General features: G+C 48.8%; 1 protein-coding gene across 1 annotated transcript in view; it reads right to left on the bottom strand.

The window, feature by feature from the left end:
* LOC126581432 (hemicentin-1) overlaps nucleotides 1–20,000 on the bottom strand; it is a 161,108-nt gene that overhangs the window by 113,366 nt on the left and 27,742 nt on the right. Inside the window, exon 2 of the mRNA XM_050245088.1 lies at nucleotides 143–272. Within this exon, the coding sequence (XP_050101045.1) occupies nucleotides 143–272 (130 nt within the window). The remainder of the gene's footprint in view (nucleotides 1–142; nucleotides 273–20,000) is intronic.

The following is a 20,000-nucleotide window of genomic DNA, read 5'->3' as shown; positions in this document are numbered from 1 at the left end:
AACCCCCGCATTTGTAAGCGATCGTGGCATTAGCTCTCTTTTTTCAATTAGAACGTTCAAGCCGTTGGCCTTGAAATGGAAACCCCCAAATTAGGCCCTAGTTTTACCCCTAAAAATGGGGGACGAGTTTCCCTTATCTTACCTGTAAATCGGTACGTTATCCTTGTACCACACCACCAGGAGGATCCGGTCGTTGGTGAGGTTCGAGGAAACGTCGCACTTAATTTGGGCCGTTTCGTTCACCAGCACCTTCTCCACGTGCGTCGGAACGTCTGAAATGGAAAAGAGAGAAGAGAAGCGAAACAGAGTTACTCGAGGGTGCTGCTAGTGATGGAGTTTAGTAAATTACTAACCAAGCAACCCACTATTTCTCGGGTGACATTGAGAGTGACAGGAGTAGGGGGGTTGGGGGGTTAAGGATTCAAGAGGGGTGACGACGACGACGGCTATGAGTAAATGGCCAGCATATTAACGGCGACTCCGGTGGTGAACCAGCAATCATACCATCCATCATCATGCGACCGGAGCATGATTTAATCGTTCCTCCAGCCACACCAACAGGCCACACATCGTTAACCAACCTTGGGTGCGGTGCGGATGCTCTTAGCTCTTCGTGCTCGCTTGGCTGTTAACCTTTTCCAGCAGCAGCAGCAGGAACAACAAGAAGTATCTTGATACCAGGAAGGTCGCTGCCGATAAGTAGAAACCATCTCTCCCCCCGCGAGGACCACAAAATGGCGTACAATGGTCTGCTGTTGCTGTTGCTTTCACCTGCTCCAGCACCGACAAGGGGTCAGGGTCAGCTTGAGCTAAGGGCTGCTTTTGAGTTGATGAGTTGGTGGTTCACAACGGCGTAGATGATGATGATGATGATGGTGATGGTAATAATGGCAATTGCTATAACGCGCGCGCACTCGAGTCCCCGATAAGGGGCCCCTCTGTTCACCTGTTCTGCGTGGGCGAAGACGTGCGCGAAAGCGACGGACACACAACCGAACAATGAGAGACGAGCACGAGCAAATTATGAAGCAACTCATTTTCATCGTTTCTTTCGCGGGCAAATTTTCCACCACCGTTTTTCCACCGATCCAGGTGTAAAACAACGAGAAGGAAGGGGGTGTAGAATGGCGAAAATGGAGCGCGCCCGTTTGCGATGCTTTTTGCTTTGTCGTTCGTTCGCTTACTGGCAATCATGAATTTCGATGAGCGAGGCACGCCCCGTGTCGAGCTTTCCCACCCGGGTCCGGTAACACAATGGGTTTGTGAGATGGGTGGCCTTTATAGGCTCTCCTCGCCTGTAGCGTCCCCGGGTGCGATATAATCAAAATATTTATGAATCATTATTATTCAGCATTAATGGAAAACGCATTAATTAATGGTGGCGGTTAGTTCGACGCCATCCTCGTCCTCATTGTCGTCCACTCTCTCTCTCTTTCCCCTTTTCTTCGGATGCCCCTGGTTTGGCGGTTGTTTGTTCGGGCATCCTTTCGGACCCTTACCTGACGAGTGGATGATGGATTGGTGTGCGTTTGCGGTGCGGTTTTAATTGATTTCTTGTCCAGTCCGAGTGTGCGCGGTTTGTAATCGCGTAATCGATTAGTTAGCCAGAGGAGCCAGAGATCGATTCGTGATGGCTGGTGATCAACATTTTATCGCTCCTAGGAGTGGAGCGAGAGTCTGCCGGGGATTTACAGCGGTGCGAGACTTAACACTTCGTTCATATGAAGAGAGGTAACATTTAATCGTACATCAATCATTATTAAACAGCATGTGCAATATGAGATATTAAGCTGCCAGTGTACGACAGCAGCATTACCGCTGAAAATTGCTATCGAAAATCGCTTGAAAACTGCATCCATAATCTCTATCGACACATTGTCATTACCAGCTCTCAAACAGGAGTATTGGGAGTTTCTATTAGGCATTTCCATAGCTTTTTGTGTTTTTTAACTTATTGCAAAAATATAAGGCTGGTGCAACAAAATTCTTTGATTATTTATTAATTTTTTTTTAAGCTCCATTAGTTTAATATTACCCATCTTTAATATGCAAACACATATGTTGATATGTTGATAGTTGCAATGAAAGTGTATTGGCAGCTAACGTGTACTGGCAGCTATATGTTGAAAAATTTCACACAATATGCCCGATTACCTTCCAATCCCTTCATTTTCCCATTTCCCATGTTTCGCACCACTTAACTGTTGATTGTATTGTAGCCGGCTACATGAGCAGGCTGCGTGAGTAATCTATGAGCAGGTCACTCGCATTGCAATCCAAAACCAATATCATAAGTTAATCGATTCATTATAATGCGAAATAGCCAATTACCGGAGAGCCAAGGGAGGATCGGAGCTCGTAACTTACTACTCGCAATTACGATGAATAATAAATGTGGCTCCCAGTAATCTGCGTAACATAATGTTGCACGCCTTGCTACAATATTCCACAGACAAACACACAAAAAAGATGAAACAATAACCTATCGATTGATTGTCGATCCAATTTCACATAAATATCAAGTAATACCAGTGGGCGCAGTGTTGCTTATGCTATCCTATGGTGTGAGACATATAAAAATCAAGCATACATACTAACTAAGCCTGTTTTTACTCCGAGTTTGTTCCAAAAGTTTTTCAGTCGTAGTTTTGAACAACAAAGCGCATCTTTCATTTGAAATGTGTTTTTGATCTTTTGAAATCATATCTCTCCGTCCTGGAAGCAGAATTGTTTCGCATATTTGGAAGCGAACATCCCTACATTCCATTAAAATTGTATTCGTTTTGAGAATTTATTCTACGAAGGACTGCAAATAGGATTAAAGTGGCATGATCATGTTGGAAGTCTGAGTGCAAAGACGAGTTTCTGATTGACCTAGCGCATTCTCGAATCAAACCTCAAATCAAAGATCCCAAGAGAGAGAGAGCACCGGGCAAGAACCACGGCAAGGTTCTCTTTATGAATTGCCGCTGCATTGCAAGTAATTGGAAACTGGTAAAGTCGAAATCCTCTTCTGGCAACAAGCAAACGGGAATTGACTTTACTCGGACCCACGCCACCGTTCCACCTGTTCCCCTTGGCCGTGTTGTTGATTAGTTCCCTTTCTCAGTAAGAATCAACCGAACGACCGTCCCTTATCTGCCGAACGACCCCTAAGCTGGCCAACCGTGCCACATGCTTCGTATCATAATTTTTCATCTTTCAATCGTCAGCCCATTTCCTCCATTCTCTCGCCTGGTGCTCACAGTCGCCAGATTGTTTTGGGGCTGCCCTAGAATACGAATTTTATTACCGAAAACCTCGTCTGTTTCAATCAGTCCGATCAAAATGGAACCAACTTCCTACCTTGGCTTTCCAACCGAGTCAGAAGGCCCGGTCGTCGTAGCCTCAAGGATCGCTTCCAAGTATCGTTTCCAACGTTCGACGACGAGGACGACGATGACGACGATGGGTCGAAGGCATGGATGGAAGGTGACTGCCTTCAAAACTCCATCTCGGCCTGATATCGATTTTGAAAATCTTGATTGAAACAAGTTGCTACCACTGGACGCCAGGGCGCCAGAGGAGCAGCTACGATTGAAGGAAAATCCGAAAGATCCCCCAGCATCCCGTTGGCTGCCGGCCACCCTCTCGATTCAATTGGAGCTGATGAAAGATGACGCTCTGGGCAGAGGACAGCGAGCAATCATTAGGCTGGATACCGATTCTTGACCGGCAGCAGCAGCAGCAACCGGGATCCCCGGGTAATGATAGTCACTTACTAGCCGTCTCCGTTCCGATTGCCAGGGTAAATGTGATCCATCTCGTCCATCCCCGTACCAACGACCGGGCGACCGCCGTACTGCGAACATTTATCCTTTTTCGCCCGGCAGCAACAACGTTACCTCCCATCGGTACGGCGGAGGAATGTAGCAGCTCGTATTGTATGTTCCTCTTTGATTGGCTCCGACTTTCCCACGTGGATTGAAACTCTGCTTGTCTATCGACCGTACTCGACGTTGGCCTGCCCAACAGAAGAGACTAAGTTACGCCTCCTGGCACCGTCCGACGATCGATTGTTCTGAACTATTTTCATTTGTTTCGAGACCTCAGACGAAGGTGCTGGCGAGGTAGATTGAATATAATTCCGTATTCTAGATTAGTACTATGTGCGAGCGTAATCAAACCATTCGGCCTAACGCTCTAGCGTTCGGACCTCTGATGCTCGCAGAAGACGCATGAATTGCACCAAGACTAAGTCATTAGCCACCGGTTCCGGTGGCCGCTTCATCAACCGACGAAGCCGACCTGGTATGTAAAACCTCGGAAGGCCGCAATTGGATGCCAAGCCCCCCCCAAGAGAGGTGGCTGAACGTTGGATCGTAATTTGCATCCATGGTCGATGCCACATTGGCACATTAAGCACGCTCACGAAAGGATTGACTTTGAAATGTATCGTCCCCGGGGTGGTTTCGGAGGAGGATTTCGTTCGTTGCTCGTTATCTTCGCCGCAAATGCCGATCGTCTATGCGTCACGTTGGCGCTATTGGTCCGTCGGTAAACCCGGTGCTGGTGCACCTTAATTCCATTTTCCACGCAACATACCAGGGGTGCTGCTGGGTTCGATGCTGCTCTCCGTACGCCAGGCCACATCGAGAGCGCGAGAGACAAGAGGCCAAGCATAAATCCAGCTGCGGCCGGTTGTTATGAGCTATGTGTAGAGCTTGCACCACACAGGATCTCTCTTTCGCTCGCACGCGAAATGGAGAAACCAAGCGCAGATCGCAACACTACGCGGCATCAGGTTTTTGGGAAAAGTTTTTGCTTCACGTTATTTTTCCTCTCAACCACACGCATACGCCAGTATGCACACGATTGGCAGCTGTGGAAGGTGGTGGCCAGCGCATGGTACCGTGTGCGATCGTGGCACGATGCTTCGATGTGTTCCATGCAAATCCACCCTTAAGCCCGCGCTCACCGGCGGAACGTGTTAGCGAAAGCTGGCTGCTGTGGCTGGCACAGGCTGTCAGAACTGACAGCACCCCACGAGAGAAAGAGAGAGCGAGTGAGGAGAGGAAGGTGTGAAAATTGGTACCGCTCCGTAGCATACCGTCGTGCGTCCTCTCTCACGGAGCCTTGTGATCATCCTGATGTGGCCCGGGACGATACGGAATGCGGCCTAAACGTGCCAGGATCAAGCTTTTCCCCGGTGCGCCCGCGAGGACCGTTCACGCGGTGCTCATCCATTAAATCGATTCTCCGATCCGCCGAGTCCAAGGTTGAGGCTGAGGTTTACGCTACACCGGGGAGGGGGAAGGACGAACTTTATTCCACGCAATATGGAGGTTCGCTCTTCTTCTTCTTCTTCGCTTTTCCCCTTGTGTTTTTCCTTCCGGTGAGCCACGGATGGGGAGCATCAATGTCTCGCGGCAAAAGCGCGGAGATGTTGCGGTCCCTTGTGCCGCACTGCGGTACGTACCGGCTCGACCGGTACTGACTGACGGGCGGTCGTTACGCTGTTGGCTGATGAAAAAAAAAGTAGCGACGAAAAAAAAATCTCCAAAGCAAAATGGCTGACCGAAGCGAAATGAAAGCTAAAGTTAAGAAATGCCGATCGGTAGTACGCTTACCAGAAAGCTCCATGACTCGCTGTGTATGTGTTGTGGCTACTGGGTACGTACGCCGTAGAAAGCGAAGAAGGAAAAGCTGGTAGCAAAAATGGTAACCAATTTATCATAAGCAAAGTGAAGCCGCAACTTTTCACCCCCCCCCCCAAAAACCTCTACTGCGGATCCTCTAGTACCACGGCGCCAGCAGCAGCAAGATTGACTTCACTGAAGCATGCAGAAGATTGGTGGGAGATTTTCGGGCAAAAGGGAGGAGCCAGCCCCCGCCCGCGTGTACGGTGGCTTCGAGGTAGATTACAACGTCAGGCTGTTAATTCTTGCTGCACAACCATGCGATGAGCTGGGCTGCGATGCGATGAAATATGAGTTGCTGTCACCAAGAGGTCACCCCCTCTGGCCCGTGCTCGGTGAGGGAAGGAACACCCTCAGCCCGGGGTGTAGTTGAGTGAGCGAGAAATCGTTCAACATCTCTCCGCACTGGGAGGGCAAATTCCAAGTAACACTCGACACTGACAGACAGACCGACAGACGGACCGACATCGAGTGCCCAACGGCCACCAGTAGCAGCAGCGGCAGCGGCAGGACAGCCAGGATGCCAGGACAACGACCAACACGATGTGGTGGTCTTTTTTCCCTCAGACGAAAAGCTATCCCACAACGGTTAGGACGGAAGCAGATTCGTTGGATGATGATGATGTTCATGATGATGATTATGCTGCTGCTGGACGATGCTGGACACCGGTGTGACGTCTATGTGTGTGTTTGTGGCCCCTCGGGGGTGCAATCGAGGGTGACTTCCTCTATTTAATAACAATAAATATTATTACGAGCACGCGTCCGAACCCCCCGAAGTCTAATCGCTGCGATGGTGTAGCGATTGCTGTTCCTTCTCTTGCTCCTTGGCTGGATTTGATTGAGTGTCTGTGTGCAGGGCCATGAGATCGATGCACGGGAGTGTGAACCTGACTTCGGGGCTTCCAGCAACGATGATGGTGATGATGATGATGATGTTCACTATGCGCTGCGTAACGGTAAGGACCACACACTGGCACAGGCCCGTAGATTGGATGATTGTGCTGGACAATGGTTTGCGATGGTGTCGACACTCGGGACACGACACCCAAGGGGGGCTGCCAGCGTCCAGGTGTTGATTGTCATCGGAGACTGTTACCATCTATCTGGTTGCGAAGAGGTTTATCTCTATTTCTGGGAACGTCCAGCTGTACTACTGGAGATGAAAACAATTGCATACTGGAATGCAATCAGGATGGTCTTTGGCTGTGAATCTGAGTGCAAATGACCTGATAGGGATCTTGATGATGGCTTTTAGGATTTTTCGAGCCATTTTGGGAGTAAGATCAGGCAAAAATTATCTCAATCGTCTACTATTTTCAACTTCAAAACAATTCCAAACGTCTCGTGCTGTTGAAGATCTCTACTTGATTTTAATTTATATTCAAAATCCTCGTAAGTTTCTGATTGTTTCAGCATTGAAAAATATATTCCTCGTCTTGTTAAACCATTTCAGCAATAATTTCCCCACCTGCACAGACAGATACGATTTCAAGTGTCATTTGATTAGCGCTCTAATAGATCTAATATGACTCTAATCGACGGCAAGGTTCCTTCCATCACTTAAATCATGATCAACTCAATGGCCTGAATTAGAGTTTAATTTGCTTTTCCACAAAAACTCATTCCACACGTCACTTATCTTATATCCTACAGCATAATCCACTAGAACGGTCTACAAATGGTGATTCACCTGGATGGATTTAGATGGATGGAACGCCTATGGTTTCGTCTAAACGCCATTCCGCTATTCCGCGAATAATCGGGTTGGTAAAATCTGATCTTCCCGCTTTCCAGCCTAACATTCAGCGTTATCAAACCTTTAGTAGTTTGCCACAATCATGTGCCTTTGATGTGGAAATGGAAAGTCGGTCCACAGTTCCACACCGCCCCGAAATGCTCATTTCGTTATCCAGCCAGCTACGCGGTCACAGCGAGCAACCGCTTCAGCTTTGGTCGCTCCATGAGGACCTCTAAAGGGTGGGAGAAGAGGTGCAGAAAGGCAAAACAATTGGCTAAAGGCCGCTTGGTGCGGTTGTGCTTGAGCAGAAGAAAGACGAACGACGACGTCGACGACGATGACGACGAGCTAATTGGAATTCATTAGATAAACGTTCCTCGCAGCTCGAAGCGATGGTCCGGCTCCGATTTCAGCAGCAGCAGCAGCAGCAGAAAGTCTAAGCCAAACAACAGTAGTCGTAGCAGCAATAGCAGCGACTGGAGCGAAAGGAATCGCTTTCGTCAGGTATTCGGTCAGGCACGGTTGTAAACATAATTCAAATAGATTGCTAATATTTGTCATTCGGTTAGTTGCTGTCATCAATCCGTCGTGTGGCACGCCTACGCTGTGGAGGTGGTAATGCCCTCCGCTCTCTTCCCCTCGGCCCACATTCAAATGGAGCGTATAAACGGGATTTCACCTGAGGTTCAGTCCTCCACTCGCTGGTTCATTCAAAAGAAAGACGCTCGCACGAACCTCCTCTCTCTCTGTCTCTCACCATTGGGAGCTTGCTCGTATTATGATAAATAGTTTTGAATAAATTAAATGTCAACAGAAGGGAGTGCAGAGCGTTGAAGGGGTGGAGCGGGGCTTATTCGCACGCAATTTCGTTCGCGCGGATTCCTTCACCGTCACCGGCTTGTGGGTGGGGGGGGGGGGGGGGGGAGGGGGATGGGAGGAAAAGCGAACCCGGAAATGCTTCTCGCTTAATTCCTAATCCTTTGAACCACCAGGAACCACGATGGCGGAAAGGCTGCTGATGGTTTCAAGTGTTTTGCCCGTGTTTCCCTCTCCTCCATCACTCCTCGTTTCCAGTTCTATTCAGCATTTTCCACATAAAGACGTACACGGCACACACCACGAAGCCCAGGGAAAATGCTTTCAGGGCGCCCAGACACCTTCCAGCGCCCTGTGCGTCATTCGTCATTCAAGTTGACGGGTGCGGGCACGGCCATTGTGTGAACCGGAACCGGAAGATGCTGTCAATGTTGGCCACCGTTGATGCTGCTCCCAGCGTGATGAGCAGCGTGTTGATGATGATGGCGATGGTGATGCTTCTGTGTGTCAACCATCCCCCTCACCTCACTCGAAACCGATCCCGGTAATCACTCACCCGCTCTGACTGCGCTCTCTTTCGCTTCCTCTCGATGGTGATAAATTGATCGCAATTTAATTTCGCGCATCAAATTGTCCAAAAAGGGATGGTCGGAGGATATTGCTTTCAGGCTGCCGCCTCCAGTGGGCTTCCGATTACAGTCCGGGGGATCCTCACGCCTTCATTGCGACACCGACACCGTGACCGATTCATCGTCGTCGTCGTCATCGTCGTCATCGTCGACGTCGTTTGCGGTACGTTTGTGGCCCTCGACACTCGTCCGCTCGTCGACAACAAATTTGCGCGTTCCAACAACCAACGAAGCCGCGTGTTTGCCTTCAATTAGCGAAGTAATTATGTTTGATCTTTCTCAAAAGGGATCCGGCCGGAGCGCAGTACGCAGCTAAACCTGTCGGTCCCATTGGACCTGGTTGTCCAACCAAGCTTCAATCACTGATTGAACCGCGTCCCTCCGCAAAGTCAGAGTCTCGAGTTCTGAGCCCTCACGTTCGCTCTGACGGTGTCGGTTGGCGTGATTTATGTCTCCGCGTGTCGGCCAGCGAACGATCGCACGAAATGCTTCGTTTCGTAAATGAAATAAGCAATCAATCGAGTGCTCTCTACTCGAGAGAGAGCGAGAGAGCGTCACGGTGATCCGGGACAGATTGAAGTAGTATAACAACATCCGGTTTCAGTCGTTCTTCTGCGGCCGGGAGGGACCGGCAGCAAAAAAGTCCTTTCGTCAGCCAAAAACACAAAAATCAAAAATCTTTGTCACGTTCCCGGGGGCTGGCCACGGCCAACTCCCGGAGCGACAACGCACTTGCATCAGCAAAAAAAAAAAACAGTGGCAGTCGGAAAAGCAGGACGGGAGCGACAAATCTAGTGCCTACCAGGCTTATCGTACGAGGAACGTCGCTTCAACGACCACTTCTGGAGTGCAATCAGCTGATTTTGTGATTAAAATTCGGTTTTCGCTGCCAAAAGATACTGGAGCGAGCCAGCAAGGCTCTTTCAAGGACGCCCTTATCGAATCGCATTGATCGTGACCAAGAGAGCGCTTTGATTGAGCATTAGCTGTGTCGAGCATTCGCTTTGCAGTGGGTGGACATTTAAAAATTCTCAATAAATTTAAGTTACCCTTAAACATGTTATTCATTGCCACGAGATGCTTTTGTTTTGTAATATGTTTAAAGCATAATTGTTGTTATAAATTCTTATAACGCGCTTACATGGTCTTTTCCTAAAAATTCTGCAAGTTCTTTTCTGTTGTAAGCTGTAAACATTCTACAAGAGATAATTCACACCGCATTTTCTGCTTATAATTTGCTCGTCTTTCTTAAAAAAGTTCCAAGATCAATTACAGTTTTCAGATTACAAGAACGCATTTGATATGAAGACTACGCTCGTGGAAACCAGGAAAGTAAACTAAAGCAGAGAAAATTAATTCCAAATAATGGAGCAAGTGAAACGTGTTTTCATAGTGGCGAAAAAAAGCTGCTGGAAAAATCTCAAACCAACGAATTGGCGTCCAAAGTTAACGCTGCAGCAAACGCTCCCCGCCCCGAGGACAGAGAGGTTTCACATCAGGTATTCAGCATTTTGGTATTCATCACCTGGCACCCAGTCCAGGGCGCGGAGTTTGATCGTCGAGTGAAGCGCCTCTGCACCGACGGCCACCGGTGACACTGTCCGCTGTGCAACGCTTTACGCGACGGGTGCGTTTTTCTGTGCCTTCCTCCCCCAAAAAAAGAAAGCGAATGAGAAAATAGCGTGGACCACGTCACCTTCATCTCCTCGCACTCCGGAAGCAAGCAAAAAGCTGCCGCGAACGCAACTGGGCGAGGTCGAGGAAACCCATTGAAGCAAGATAAATTTGCGGATCCACGGCCAGTCCGTGCAGCTACAACGGCGTAGCCCCAGCACTAGAGCGAGCAGCGAACAACGGTTGGAAGACCGACGGCTGGAAGATACGAAATTCGCAAACTAATTTGATATTCCTTTCGTCCTCCGGTCGTTTGCAAATTTACGATGCCACCCGTCCGCCCGCTGCTCTGCTCTTTAGTGGTGCCTGGCCGGCCTGTCAGCCAAAGAAAATTAGTCATCCATCATTATGTAATGAATTCATTTTCTTATTTGAAAAATTATGGAACACCACGGCCACGGCGTCTCCGTAGCCTCTGTGCAGCGCCCGAGGGGCTTCTGGCTTTCAATTTCAAACCACCATTTTCCTTCGCTGTCCTGTCCTATCTTTTGTATTCCGTCGTTCCTTCGTTCACACTGTCTGCATCTCGAGCTCGGGCACGAGTCAAGACAGGAACACTATTATTATCATTTCGTTCTCGCGCAGCGAGCGCAACCGTCAGGGAAGATTGGTTGCTGGTCATTATTTTCTTCTCATGGCTCATCGAGCATCCTGGGGAAGCTGATTGGCTGAATTCAGCGTGAACTACCCCTGGGCGGTTATGCGGATACCGTGTGACCAAGGAATTGTCTTCCAAACCGTTCAATCTGCCAATCTGCAGTGGCGCGCTTGCTTTTCCGTTTGTGCATTTCTCGAAAATGTTGTCTTGGATTTTAGCCAGGAATGGGATTACAGTAACTCACACACAGATACACACAAAACCTCGAGGAATGGGCAGTCAGTAGCAAACAGTAGTCGCCCAACGAAGAGCAGAGTCCGATCAATTCTACATTCAATTAATTTTGCTCAACGATGTGTTAAATAATGTATTTTCATGGAGAAAGTACACCAGATCGAACACGTACCAGACAGGCAGTCAAAGAGAGAGAGAGAGAGAGAGAGAGAGAGAGAAATTTCCTGCAACCGACAGGTCGGAGCTGACTGGAGACCGATGTGTGCGTCTCCATCGTCGACGAAAGCGATGCTTTGCACTCGGTCCCTTCAACGGTGGCCAACGGTGGAGTGTAGTGAGCGCTGGGAGGCGATAAAAACTCATTTGGCCCTTTCGGCAGATTGGCATGTTGCTTGCCGTAAACCCTTGGCCACCGCCCTAATGCCTGACCACCAACCAGCACCAGCAACCAGCAGCAGCACTTGCTGCCTTTAATTGCATCATATTTTATTGTGTTCTGGGACCGATACACACTAAAGCTCGACTCCTGCTCCTGCTCCTGTCGATGTAGATGATGATGATGCTGCTGAGGATGATGGTACTACTACTCGGTACCTACGGTGGTTGATGGTTTCGTTCGTTTTTATAGCCAAACAAAAGAAAGATTGTTTCAATTTACTCTTGTACCGACGCCACTAATCGGAGTGAAGGAGTGAGCCCCGATGGTTGTGGGTTTCGTGTATGAGTGTGAGTAGCAGACCAGCATCCACACGCCAGCTTTTATCCGAGCAGCTTAACCAACGTTGATTACAGTGCTTAGGCGAGTTGTGTAAAGATTTGAATGATTATTTATCAATTATTCAACCCCAGCTCGGTACCACAGCTTCTCGGGGGCCTCGATCTCGGTGCTGGCACTGGCTGCGATTGAATTGGCTTTTGAGGTAACGAGAGACCGGTCTGCTGTTGTTGGCGATGATCTTTCCAAGCATTCGCCAGCCAACCTTTCGGCAGCCCCTTTGGTTTGTGGTTTCAATGAATCACGGCGATGCTGGCGGTACTTGGAGAGCTTGTTTTAAGCTAATCTGTTTGTTGTTTTTAGGTGTGCACCATCTCATCTCGGACTCGAGGTAATCCTGTCTTCAGCTAGATAGAGAGATGAAGACGTGCGTTCCAGACGTGATCAAGCAGCAATCAAAGCAACCGTGGATTTTTCAGTGAAGCCGGAATGTCATGCGATTACTCAACGAAACAATTTGAGCTAAATTGAGCAACAACATTCGCACAATTTCCACTTAATCTGAGAGCAGAATTTAGTTTGTAATTGAATATAAATAAGAAGCGAGTCTGTATGACTTTCATTACATAAATAAACATGAATTCCAGGTTCACTGGTTGAAGATGAGACGCACACATATACACAACTTGGAGTTTATTAATTGGAGTTTCTTCTAGGAAAAGTTGAAAAACAACTTCCAAGCTGGAACCAAACCCAAACAATCGATTCCAAGAAAGCATTCCGGTAGTAAACCCAAAACTCTCGGAAGGAACCAAGCCAAAGGGGGAGCTCGATAGCGAAAGAGAGGCGAGCTAATCAGAACCGAACGACAACGCCTTACAAGATAATGGTAAGTAATCATCCGAGCACGAGCGAGCCGACAACAAATGGCTGGCAATAGAAATGCCTTGGTTCCCGGTGTACCTGTCCTAGTCCCAGGCGGCGTCTAGCGTCTTCCAATCGATTCGATCGTTCGTGCGTGCTGTGTACCTCTTCTTGATTCTCTGGCACCCTTGTTCGGCGAAGTGAAACATTTCAGACATTCATTAGTTCCAATTCCTGTTTGCTCGACACCTGGCACACACCACTCCTGTCTCGCTTCTCCTGTCCATCCGTCAGCCATTGCATTGTTCCCGATTGTTTCCGGGCATTCCAGGGTATCCGACCGACATCATAGCCAAACCGGGCCCCTATCGTCACCTTCATCGATGACGTTTGCCTTTCGGGGAGCGATGGGGTGAAGAGAACGTGGAGCTGGTGGCTCCCAAGTTCCTGCTGGTGTTGCCGGTACCAAAGCGATATCCCCTTTGGTAAGGGATTATTTATACAATCCACCACAACCTCACCTCACTCACGTCACACTCGTCACTCCATGTCTCCGGTCTTTCTTCTGGTCCTGGGAAGCGATAGTCTTCACCTTCTTCTGGTGTGAAGCATTCAGTCTTGCCGGGCGCAGGTGCTGCCTTATTATTGAAACGTCTTCAATATTCCCACGTGCGTAGGTCGTGGTGTTTGGAGTCGTCGTAGCGAAGCTTTCTGCTCATTAGATTGCCCAGGACCCCGGGACGGCATAGCAAGAGTTCATTTGGTTGTTCGTTTTGGTCCTCTGGGCTGTGTTGAGGTTGTTCAATGTTAAATGGTATTAGAATCGTTTTCAGCCCAAAAGCTGGAGCTAAAGCTCGTCAAATCGATCGTCACATGGGAAGCCCGTTTCATCGACGCACTTCCTGCAACTCAGAAGCGGAACACAATACACAAACCCTAACGCATTTGCTCATTTAAACCGACAAACAAGTATTCAGCACCTGTCTTGGTTTAATCTAATGTCTGTGCGAAGCCTAGCCCCGGGTCTGTCTCGTTCTAAAATCTAATTCCCCGTATCAACGCACAGCCAAGGTGAGAGTCTACGGTTTCTGGAATAACAGGTACCTTTGCTCTCCTTCACTTCCCTTGTAACAATGCCTCGCCCCGCAAAACCCCATAATCCCGGTGTTGGCATTATTGTGGCAACGAGATTATATGCTAATTCGAAATAATTAAATTGGAATCTTATTTGTTTTCGACCAAACCTTGGCTGTTATCAGAGCAGTGAAGAGAGGGGGAAGAGGAGAAAAGGTAGGAGACAGTAATTATGGAGGATACACACGAATCCACGTAATGGTAAACCTCCCAGGGACGACATATGCCCGTATGAGCCACAACGTTACGGGCTTGGTTACAACATGACGACAGTCTACATTGTGGTTCTCTCTCTCTTTTTCTCTAGGATCAACCTAGGTGGCCCCGGGGATCCTGCAGGGACCTTCTGGAAACACTTTAAGTACGGTCTCGAAGGTTTTGCCACTGCTGATAGGACAGACCGGCTCTTTACAGTCACCGAAGTCACTCATTAAACCGTCCACCGATGTCGAGTCACCGGCGGAAGTGGTTGTCGTCATCATAGTCCTTGTGTTTTCCACCTGAGATGGCTCCCATTATGACCACCGACAACTCGTAGGCCAAGGTTTCTAATCTACCCTGAAATGATGCCAGGTTCCGTACCGTCATCTCCCGGTCATGTTGGTGTTCAAATGTCATGAATCATCCTGGCGGTGGAGATCAATATTATCGTGCCCCATTCTAGGCAACTTTCAACCAAACTAGGGCGAAACCGAGTGTTCTTACGCAACAAAGTGAAACCATCGCTTCAAACCCATCCAACCGGAACAGACTTTAATCTTGAAGAGCAGTTCTCAATGTTTCTCCCAAGGAGTAGGCACAGTATCACAAACATTCTGGCTAAGCTAAGCCCCGGAGCCATCGTTCCCCCCTTCCATCCGGCTTTCGGGCTTGTTTACTCTGTTCTTCTCTCTCGTTCTCTCGCTGGTTAGTAATATTTAATTAAAGTGCCTTGGGCAGAACAACGCCACGAACGAGGCCCTCGGCCTCGGCTTTCGGCGCCATTTTTAAATAACTAAAACTTTTGCCGCTCTTTTTGCGCCGCGTCGGTCCGCAATATATCTGCATTAGGCTGGGTCATGGTGTATCCCACGTCCCCCATTTCTCCCGTCGCGAAACACTGTAAATAATGCCCCTCTAATGTTACTTTCAATTTGCTAATGGCCGCCCTGTCTCCCACCCGGAAAAGCCATCCATGGGATGGTGCTGAGCCCATTTTCCATTAGCCGCCGAGAACGATCATTTTGTGGTGTGCGTTGGTGCGATGCTGAAGTTGGTGCTGGTGCTGGTGGTAAGTGTGTTGTTCGTCGTTGGCACCAGGGATCAGTCGTTGGAGTCGTAATGATGTGGCCAGCGTTTTTGGCCAGCGAGCGTAATGAGCAGCAGCAGCACCGTGATCAGTGCCTTCGGTGCCGCTTTCTTCCATCAAATCGATTCTTTTCACTCTCAAGCCGTCAGTAGGAGGAGCGCAGAGAGAAAGAGAGAGAGAGCATGTTGTTCTAAGAATTAAATTTCCCTCACTTGGCCCGTGAAGGTTCACTTCGTCTTCTGATTCCACCAACGCCCAGATGGACAGACGAACCGGAGTGTTGCTGCTCATTCAGGGTCGGTTGGAAAAGGTGAAAAACTGTCACTTCCGCCTGGCTGCACGCTCCAAGGCTCTGGCAGCTAAGTGAATGGTGGCGGATGGTGCGTCGGCAGCTAACGTTTTGCAATGAGCATTTTTCATTTATCCATCTCCGCCCTCGACCACTCTCCAAGCAATGCAACCCTCATCCCCGCTTTCGTTTGGTAAAGTTTTTCTTTCCGCTAAAGAAACGCGCTCATTCCGGATCCGCTGCTATGAAGCAAGTGAAACCTGGAATAAAAAGGAGTAGCAACGACTGGCAGGAAGAGTGTTCCGGGATTTCTTGTGCCAGCAGCACCGAACAGCAGCACCGAACGGAATAAAGATTTTTCTCGCTTGGCTGCTGAACGGAAGCTAAAAGATTACTCGCCGTTTAGCTTCTCCTTTTTTCTCTGTGACCGCCTTCGCCTCACCCGGGAAGCTTGGAGCCGCGGCCAACGATTTATTTACTTCGCCACGCCACTGTGGACTTTGGCACTGGTAGATCCGTGTACCGTGGGAGGGTTTGAGATCGCCACGAGAAACATCGCCGGTTTTCGCTCCCTGGGGGAGGATGGGATATTGGCGGTTGTTTATGGCAAGTTTCGCTTTATGAGCAACAAGAGAGGGATAGATTGCGACGTCGGTGCAGAGTAGGAAGCGGTAGAGAATGGAGGGAAAGTCCTTTTAGTTCCTTTCGAGCACTCGAACGCTAAACTTGAGCGTGAGTTGGCTGTACTTGGGCCAATTGTTTGGGTTCCACGGTCTAGGGCCATTTTTTTGCGGCACCAATAGTACGCCACGAATTACTCTCCCAGGACCTTCCGGTGAAACAGTGTGACCGTGAGTGGGTATGTGTGCAAGAGTGTCAACATGAAATACGGATTCCTGACCTCTCCTTTCCCTTCGCAAGCAGCCATCGACATCGATAGCAATATCGTCGATTGTGCCAGCTAGCTAGCTGCTCGCCGATCGCTTTTCATCGAAAGATGGTCTCCACGCGGAATAGTTGAGTCGGCAGCTACCTCCCAAGAAAGGGGTAGTATTCCCTCGCCAGGAGACCAACCTCGATGGAACAAACTTTTCCAAAAATGCTCACGCTCTTGAGGTGAGATCGTTTCTTTCTTTCGATGGAACGCTTTATGGAACCGGTTCCCTGGAGAGCGCTCTAGGAGAGGTTATTGAAGTATTGGGTCCGTCAGTCACAGTATCACATTGCGGGATCATAAACCGTGGTTGACGGTGGTGAGTGCTGCGTTGTACTACGGACTGATGGTGTTGTTTTTTTTGTAAAACAAAAATAAATCGGAAATTTTACGAGTTACCAAGCATATCGAGAAAGATGAATCATTAATTGTATGTTCCATGTCATTTTATTCTATGCAGATATTGGATTTTGAATGAACAATCATTTTGTCAACCTTTCAACATTCTCCAAATAATTAAATTTGAGATCCATTATGTTATTTACCCATTTAAATCTCTATTAAAAAACCTCTGAATGTACCGGTTACCTGGCTCCTCCATTTCGAAGGGCGCCTCCATCATCACCGGGTTTCGGCAACGGAGCTACATCTTTTCATTTTCCCGACGCAGCGACCAGTGTTGGAATTGTCTTTAACTCTCTGACCGTGAACACCAGCACTGGTTGTGCTTTGGTGGGAAAAGGCCAATTTAATAAAGTAAAATTATATTGTGAAATGGTCCACAGACTGGCTGTTACCTTCTTCTGTGGCTCGCATGCTAAAGCAAGTTTGAGACCTCTGTTAAATACTAATGCAAAAAGACGAATTAAATGGCTTTTTTTGAGAAATATGTAACCAAAGATTAAGCTGCCGATTGTTGCCGATTAATTACTTTCGAAGGACACATTAGCCATTCGAAGCACCATGGCCATTTTCTCCGAAAGTTATCTTGATGATTGAGGTTATGTCGTGACGTTTACGAAGATTTTTTACTCGCTTACTGTGCTCCTAACTTTAGCGATAGCGCGAAGAAGTAGGTCCAGGTGAAGTATAAACAGCACTTACACCCAGCCGGGCGGGTTCGCATAACCCAGCATGAACACGACCACCCACGCAGCCCAAGGGTGTTATCAGCTTTGTAGCACTGACCAAACACACACCCAAACACACGAAGTCAACCAGTTGCCTTGCCGTACGAATTGCAATGTAAATACCCGGCTGTCCACCGGACTGGAAGCGAGCTAGTAGCCTCCAGCCTTCAGCCTACCGCTCCACAGTGTACGTGTGCCTTACGCATCGATAAATCGATTTCAACCGATGGCGTCGACGGTATAGACTTTTGGAGTATTTGTATTCAAAATACCTTCGGGAGGGGGAGCCCAAGAGCGTATTTGCTGGCTCCCACGGTCGGGCTGGTACTTCTTGGAAGGAACGCAACGGAACGACCAACGATTCCTTGCCCTATGTCAACACAGAGTGGGGGAGAGAGAGAGAGAGAAGGTACTTTTTCCTCTAGCGACAGTGGCCGCGGGCATTTTCGTTGGAGGGAGGTTTTGTCTTTGCGTTAAGAGGGTGGCACCCCTCCCCTGGGGACCACATACACATGGCGTTCGGCGTGACGCGTGCGTTCGTTCGCTGATCAAATGTAACTGCCAAGAGCTTAACGGTTGGCCACACAACCTCAAAGGAAGTTTCGACTTTGACACACACTCGCACCCTGGCTCCTTCCGTCCCTCTTCTTCTCGACCACTCGGTTGCCGGCTGTTTCCTTTTCTAAGGCGATTACTTCCGCATCGGTGAGTCTGCTGCTGGTGCTGCGGCCTTTTGGGAACCTGAAAGGTGAAGCAGTTTTTCCAGCCCGTTACCCACGCTATTCATGCGGGACACAAGTGCCAGCGACGGCCACGGTGACGACGACGACGACGACGACAGTAGGAGGCGCCTCCGGCAATGATCTGCAAATACGCCACCACGGACCGTCACCATCGTCCCTACTGGGCCTGCTCAACGAAGAATGTATCGCGTGTACGGGTACCGGTGCTGGTGCCGGTGGCAGAAACCATTTCCACATTGATTCCGTATCGAAAAGTGCGCTTCGCATTCTTTATCCATTTTGTTTTCTTTTTCGCTCGACGCTTCGGGTATTCCCTGAGGGAGGGAGGGATTAGGTGGGTTGAAAATTTCCCGCGAAAAAGCTCATTAGCATGATTGTCGCGCGGTGAGCGACTTCTGGGGCACGAAACAGGAAAGACAAGGGACCTTTGGCGTGTTGTGTTGAATGGTTTTCATTTCCTAAATGCGCATCTCTCTGCTCTATCTCCCTATCTCTCTCTCTCTCTCTGTTCCGCGATGACGTTTTGGACTTGACGTGAAACATTGCAGCGAAACCGTCGAGCGCACTGGTGGATCACCTCAACAAATTGAGCCCATCTGCCATAACAAACGTTGTGATATCGAGCGGCAGCTAATCGCTACCGAGCAAACGGCTGATAAGCTCCATCTGGAGGGTGCGATAATCGTATTGGCAGGGATTATGCTCACTAATCCAGGGGATGGAACAGAATTAGATGCCGAGATTGAGTTATTGTTCCGATTGGAATCGAACTGGTAGCTGTCGCTCGTTTAGTCTGTCTAGTGGCTGCGGTTTTGTTGCATCCCATTGGGACCAGTGGACGTCGAAAAAGGATTCTTGCTAAAATCCTCGCGGAGCTACTTCAATCTCTCTCTCTCTCTCTCTCTCTGTTTATCTCGCACTTTTTAATCATTTTTACGACCGATCCATCGTCCCAGAACGAAAAACGAAACTCGAAACCAATCGAACATATAAAATGGAAATCAGTGAAGCATCGCGTGTCAGAACCAATCGTGGAGCCAATTGCATGTTAGCTCCCTATTCGGAACCACATCCGAAGATTGATGTCTTGGGCGCCATAAATAATCAATGAATCCCCCCGCTCGGTTCGTCTTTCACCATTTACAACACAAGCACAAACACAAATGGAGTATCCTTCCGGGACATCCCGGGGCCGGCAAAAGGGTTTTTGTTCTTCTTCGTGCTCGTGCTCCCCAACTGTCTTCCAACAAAATCCCCGTTCGGGTAAATGATTGAGCAGCAGCAGTAGCAGTGAAACCGGCTCCAGTGTCCAGGGGTGCTGGACAACAGAAAAAGGATCCCAAGACAGGATCCTACACTTGACATCCGGTGGCAGTCCATCCACCGTCTGTCCGTCTGTCCGATCGTCTGTTTACGAGGTTGTGGTGGAGGATTGATTTCGGACCAACGAACCAACGAAGCTCTCGGACCATCCATCCGGACCACATCGGTCCCGGGTTCATTCATATTGAAGCAAATTGATTGTCTGTAAAA

This window comes from Anopheles aquasalis, chromosome 2, assembly GCF_943734665.1.
Source record: "Anopheles aquasalis chromosome 2, idAnoAquaMG_Q_19, whole genome shotgun sequence".
Taxonomy (NCBI): domain Eukaryota; kingdom Metazoa; phylum Arthropoda; class Insecta; order Diptera; family Culicidae; genus Anopheles; species Anopheles aquasalis.
The sequence above is the reverse complement of the archived record's forward strand: the minus strand, read 5'-3'. Positions and strand labels throughout refer to the sequence as shown.